This window comes from Hippocampus comes, unplaced genomic scaffold (genome assembly GCF_001891065.2).
Source record: "Hippocampus comes isolate QL1 unplaced genomic scaffold, H_comes_QL1_v1.1 scaffold282, whole genome shotgun sequence".
NCBI classification, from domain to species: Eukaryota; Metazoa; Chordata; class Actinopteri; order Syngnathiformes; family Syngnathidae; genus Hippocampus; species Hippocampus comes.
The window spans coordinates 764,899-771,063 of record NW_017806073.1 but is presented as its reverse complement, the minus strand read 5'-3'; the positions used below and the strand labels follow the sequence as shown (position 1 = coordinate 771,063).

Sequence of the window (6,165 nt, the reverse complement as noted above, 5' to 3'; positions counted from 1 at the left end):
CAGGTTTTCCAGCTACGTCCATGAACATGTTCTTCGACTCTCACCTTGTTTGAAACCCCCGGTTCTCAGTGTCCACCTTCCGTTTTGCCATTTTTGATGGGTATCTGAAAGCTAATGTCACTCTTATGGGAACGACTGCTAGACGAATAAATATTTAAATAAAGCGGCCGACTGCTTGGCGCGTCACCGTTGCATTGTGGGAAATGTAGTTTTGGTGCGTGTAAAAGATCTACGGGCTCTCGGCTTGCTGCGGTCCGCGGGCCGGATCTAATAATAAATCAATATCATCCCAGGGGCCACTGAAAACATTCTCGCGGGCCGGATTTGGCCCGCGGGCCGGCACTTTTACATGTGTGGTCTACAGTATATCGCCAATTGACTAGAGTCTGTCGAGTGACCGGGGATGGTTGTAACACTCGATCTGACCGAACAGCAATGAGCTGTTGTGATATCATCATACAATCAATGGCCACTTAGATATTGAGCTCTTTGGTGAAGCCTCATACGGTATGAGGCTTCACCAAAGTTTTTAACATTTCATGTAACCGTGTTCTGGAGCCCCCATTTTTTTCCCGAGGTAAGAAAGTAAAAATGTGTGTGTGTGTGTGTGTGTGTGTGTGTGTGTGTGTGTGTGTGTGTGTGTTTGTGTGTGTGTGTTTGTGTGTGTGTGTCTCTCTCTCTCTCGCGCTCTCTCTCTCTCTCTCTCTCTCTCACACACACACTTTGTGTGTCCATTGTGTTGCAGATACAATTGTTTCACTTACATAAGCTAAGTTTCTCAAGTTTAATATTATATAATATTAGCTTTGAAACTTAAGGCAAAAGCTTTGCTTGTTATTGGTTGCCTGGCATGAGGAGGGTTGTAACTGTTCTTAAAAAGTGATGCTTGATATTGTGATACATGCAAACCAACACACTTTGATAACTGATAGCCAAGGGAAGTGTGGATCAGATCTGTCAGCAGTGTGAAGTTTGTGTTCATGAAACCTGCACCCCAGGCAAAGACAACCACATGTGCCACAACTGCCTATCTAATTAAACGTAAGTATTGTGCCTCCGGCGGTTTGCTTATGATGTAAAGTTGCACCTTAAAAATACCCGTTTTGTTTATCGTTCAGTCGATGGTTACACTGTTCAAATGTCTTATGAAGCACTGTTCACAGTAAATACTGCTCAAAATAGTTTGTTGATTGTTCCACAGCTGTCCAAGTGTTCAAATACTTTTTCACATTAACTTGTTTCAGGCTACAAAAGACACACAACAGTTTATACTTTGTTTACAGCGGTGGTTGTTTCAAAGTCTATAAATACAGTTGAGTTATTAATATTTTTTAATTATTATATAATTTATTGTATTTATTTTCATTGAATTCAATTTACACTTTTTATTCAGTGCATTATTGTTGTAGTCTTGCAAGTTAATTGCTCCTTCTTTCTTATTTATTTAAATGCTTCCATAAATGTATTCGTAAGGCTCTTTTTTGAAGCATCGTAATTTAATTGTTACATCCATCCTCAAGTACTGTACTAACTCACCCTGGTACTGGGGTAGGTTGTAACAACATATTACAATAATTTACATAATCTATGATGGTATAGTGGAAGCGCCAGTGCATGTCATGTCTGGCAGACAAATACCAGGGCAACCGGAAGATGTCAAAATTTGAGATTGCTAGCACAAAGAACCACAAAGTTGCACTTGCTCAAACAAAAAGTGTTACTGTTATCCCCAATGTCCCCAATACCATACATGTTAAAATTGTATTATTATTTGTGTGCCTGTGTGTGTTTTTAACATACTTTTTGAACAAGTATTCTGAACCCAATGTATGAGATACTTTTTACGTTGTTTCACAAAGATGGTTACAATTTGTGAAAAGGCAGCCAATTACCGTAAATTAAATAATCCATGATTTTGGCCGGTGGGTAATGCGTGAATCAATATGTGAGGCATGTGATCATGCATTTAAAACTCATTCAGTACCAGCCAATTCTGGACCAAGTCTGAAAAGACGTTTAAAAATGTCTTTGGGAGTGAATGAGTTAACAGGCATGACTAGTGAGCTCTGAGCTATCAAAAAAACAAAGTTTCTCCACAAGCATTCAGATAATCACATAAAATTTGTGACCACAACAAAGGACACACATGACAGTACAGTAGGTTGCTCATAAAACTGCACGAGTGTTTTTGACCTACTTTTTTATGCAGCTTTGCAAGAAACAGCTGTTCTTGTCAAGCCTGTATACTCCAGAATTTGGGGGGTCTTCACACACTGATAGGAATTGCTGGAGTTCTGACATAGGTCTCCCAGTCTGCTGTTGTTGCTGCGAATGAGTCATTGTGATCGTGAGAATGCTATTAGAACATCCTGATGATTTCTTGAAGGGGTCAAAATTGGGGCAGTTAATGGTAACCAGAAATATTTACCTTGATGGTGTCATAGGTGTCTGTGATGATAGTGATGAATAGACTGAGGATCATGTAGATGAAAAGCGAGACAAAGCTATAGAGGTAGACTCTGCTGAAAATCCAAATCAAGTTGCTCTTCTGTTTCATGTTTTTAAATGTGGGAAACATGTCATCTCCATTGATCAGGGAAAATAGACACTCCGAGACTGTGTTCAAGGTCCTGAACTTTTTTTTGGGGGGGGGGGGCGGGCAAAAGGGGAGAAATGTTGTTACTGTAAGTTTGTCCTTCGTGAATATTGGCAGCCAGGAATAGCAGAGCTGTGCTTGTCTGAATTCAATTTTGAAAAAAAAACAAGCGATTTTACCTTTTCGTGATATGGGCCAAGGACGATCCATCCACAAAAGCAGTAGCTCAGGTAGATGATTCCAGCACAGCAAATGAAACGGATAACATTTGGGAAAGCTGCCCTGAGTGTCAGGATGAGGATCTGTGGGGACAAAGGGGCACATAAACTGCCTCGGTCCCACAGGAATTTTATTCCAGCACTTATGATTCTGAGTCTCATTCCTAAAACGTGAGCTCACTGAATGGCAGGTGATTTGTTTCGGAAATCTTAGGCACAAGTTGACCTTATTTAGGCTCTACAAAATGCAAACAAAGTGGGCTTTTGCATGTGAAAAATATAAACATTCAAATTTGCTCACATTGTACTTGCGAAAGTAGCCCATGTAGCGGATGACCCCGATCCAAACAAACATGGTGCCAAGACCAAGGAAGATACTGCACACATCGTAGGTAGTCAGGACCTACAAAATGAAAAATAAAGAAAGGTTTATTAAAAAAAAAGGGGGCGGGGGAGACAGGGATGGATCGAATTATTGCATGACTATTACTTTAGTTTGAATATCAATCTTGAGAATGGAGCCAGTGATGGTTAACAAGTCACTGGCAATGATCAGGATGTACCAGCCATTAATGAACTCCAGCCTGTCAGACCACGGGACGTCTTTTCCATTCTGGTTCTTGCAGAAGAGTGTGTACTCCTAGGCAAAATAAAAATAATGCATCACTGAAAGTGAAATGTGCTTCAAGTCGTCAATGATGTGGACTTACAAACTGAAGTTGTATCCCAGTGAACACTGAGCGTAGGCAAAGAGTGAAGGAAATCATGCATGTTAAGATGATGATGCAGTCAAACACCACGGTCAGGTATATGCTTTTGGCGGCTGAGAGCAAAAAAATAAATATTACCACTCTAATCCGGAAAGTAAGCACCAATGTACTTCAGCTCAGCAAACATACAAGCTCCGGTTACTTTCCAGTCTCTGCATTCCTTGATCTCCACATCGTTTTCAAGGTCCACCTTTATCCTGCCGCTGTGCGCTCCATTGTTGAAAGTGATCTGTTAAGCAGAAAGGTTAATCCTATAAGAGCCATACATTCGGTAGCTCCAACACTGGGTACCTGGACACAAAGGCGCATCAAATCCAGCTTCAGAAATTAAAAACCCTGCTACAGTAAACAAGCTTGTTTACCTGCCAGTTGGGTCGAAGCTAATGCCAAACTGCGGCAGGGTTTTTAATTTCTGGACCTGGATTTGACACCACTGCCTGCACAATTGAATAAGGGAGTTGTATCAAAAATACTGCACTGTAGTTTTTCACTTTTGAAAAATATACTTATTACAGTATTTCCCGATACACATATGCATCATTGTAGGTGTGACTTACATCACTCTGTCATATTAATATGTGTTTGTAAATGCCTCTTATGTTATTCGACCAAAATTAACACACCATTTAGATGATGCACTTGCAGATGCACCTATGTGACAATATCAAACCTAAAGAAAAAAAGAGCAATCTTTGTCAAAATAAATTTCAGATCATACGGTGTGTTGCGGCTCATTATAGCAAGAAGGTGAACTTTACGGAAGGGTTTGGTGAGTGTGGGTTCATTCAACAGGCCTTAAAACTAATACTGAGATGTGCAAATAGTACGGAGTCCCATATGTCGCACAAGGATGTTGAAGTCATAGCAGTCTGGCAGCTCTCTGTGTCTGACTGTCTGTAGATTGATGGCTTTGAGGACAAATGAAATCTTGATGGAGAGCAATCTGGAAAACAAAGCACGCACGGTTACATGAGAGATTTTTCTCAGTCGCACCGTGCAGACAAATGATGCAGCAGTGCAATGTGAAGTCTAACACACCTTTTAAAGTGCAACTCAAAATGCGGGAGCATGTCTTGTGATGACGACTGAGTCATTGGATAGATGTCAATGCAATCTGTGTGACACAAGCCATAAATCATAATCACTTTTGGTGTCATGTGAATTGTTTGCATTCGACATTAATATGTAATCTGAAAACAATCCCCCCCCTACCACTTTCCACATGAGCATCAATTTCGAAAGTGTCGTTGCCAGGGTAAATGGTGCCATTCCTATAGAACTCCTGACACAGTGACAAGGGTGTGTAGACAGAGCCAGTTTTCTCATATTCATGGTTTCCGACTGTGGTGTTGTGCAGACGTCCGTACTGGAAAAAAAACATTTAAAGTCATGTTACAATCTGAAACAAGCGGCACTAAAGTAATGCTAGATGACCACATGAATCAGTGTGTCCAAAGTTCACAAACACATCGTAACTTTAACAACATAAGCAAGCAGTATAATGGAGGTCCGTGAATGATTTACATTCACACAAAATGAGCTGCAATAATCTCTCAAAGAAAGAAATACATGCAAGAAAAGAAAGAAAGAAGACATAGATTCCACGAAATAAAATGATATAGATTAATAAAGGGGATTAAAAATGTTAACATTCACTTGCCTGTTCGATTACATATTTGATGTGATCATAAACATCTTCTTGTCTATAAATGGCGTATGTTTCAATGGTCCCGTCAACATAATCCTTCAAGAAGAGGTGCTGAAATGTCATCAGGTTTTCTTCCTTAAAAGTTACAACCATCTGGTTGCTCAGCCCAAACGACACCAACTAAGAGGATAAAAAAAAAAAAAAATAAGCGCTGATCAGAATGCAGATATAACAAAATGATGTGTACATCATACATACTTGGACCGTGATAATGGCAATTTTGATGATCTGCAGAATAAGTTTCCATGGTTTCCTTCCACGAGCATGGTACTTTTCACAAGGGTTCATGAAGTAATATTTGATTTTCCTTCTGAGAAACTCCACATTGTCCGCTTCCATTGAATGATCCCGATGATCAGCCCAGACAGTGTGAGTCTCTCGTGTACGTCATACAAATCAGCGGGCTCCTGCATAAATGAAAAGATATGCAGTAGTACTGTACTGTGTATCGTGAAATATCATGGAGTTGTTCATTTCTAACTTTCAAGTTACTGTAGTTACTTATGTCTATAATTTTGTTTATATTAGCAAATAATCACAATTGTCATCATACATTGCGCAGTCTGACCAAACAAATTCTTTCAAAAATGTTTTCCTTGTCTTTCCCCCCAATATTATGCTATAGGTTTCTCACTGGATAAACAGTAGAATAAATGCTTCTGAATGTGAATTTAACTCAATTTATTTTAATTGATATAACATTAAATTAAATTAAATTCCAGTTTTCCACCACATGCATATCACCACATATATAACATGTATAATATCCAAATGTACACTTTATCTAAGGTTCGCCACTGACCTGATTACTGTACTTTCTTGTGTGATGGCAGTCAGACAGCTCTAACCTGCGAAGGTTTCGGATTATGCTCA

The 6,165-nt window shown here is 39.6% G+C and overlaps 1 protein-coding gene across 1 annotated transcript in view; it reads right to left on the bottom strand.

Moving 5' to 3' along the window:
• The window catches only part of mcoln3b (mucolipin TRP cation channel 3b), a 7,535-nt gene extending 1,380 nt beyond the window's left edge, over positions 1 to 6,155 (bottom strand). The window contains exons 1-13 of the mRNA XM_019894340.1: positions 6,095 to 6,155; positions 5,491 to 5,699; positions 5,245 to 5,412; positions 4,797 to 4,950; positions 4,623 to 4,698; positions 4,431 to 4,527; positions 3,714 to 3,813; positions 3,525 to 3,637; positions 3,305 to 3,454; positions 3,116 to 3,217; positions 2,776 to 2,898; positions 2,429 to 2,635; positions 2,198 to 2,325 (exon numbers count right to left, since the gene is read on the bottom strand). Of these exons, the coding sequence (XP_019749899.1) occupies positions 2,198 to 2,325; positions 2,429 to 2,635; positions 2,776 to 2,898; positions 3,116 to 3,217; positions 3,305 to 3,454; positions 3,525 to 3,637; positions 3,714 to 3,813; positions 4,431 to 4,527; positions 4,623 to 4,698; positions 4,797 to 4,950; positions 5,245 to 5,412; positions 5,491 to 5,631 (1,559 nt within the window). The 5' untranslated portion in view covers positions 5,632 to 5,699; positions 6,095 to 6,155. The remainder of the gene's footprint in view (positions 1 to 2,197; positions 2,326 to 2,428; positions 2,636 to 2,775; positions 2,899 to 3,115; positions 3,218 to 3,304; positions 3,455 to 3,524; positions 3,638 to 3,713; positions 3,814 to 4,430; positions 4,528 to 4,622; positions 4,699 to 4,796; positions 4,951 to 5,244; positions 5,413 to 5,490; positions 5,700 to 6,094) is intronic.
• Positions 6,156 to 6,165: the final 10 nt, after the last annotated feature.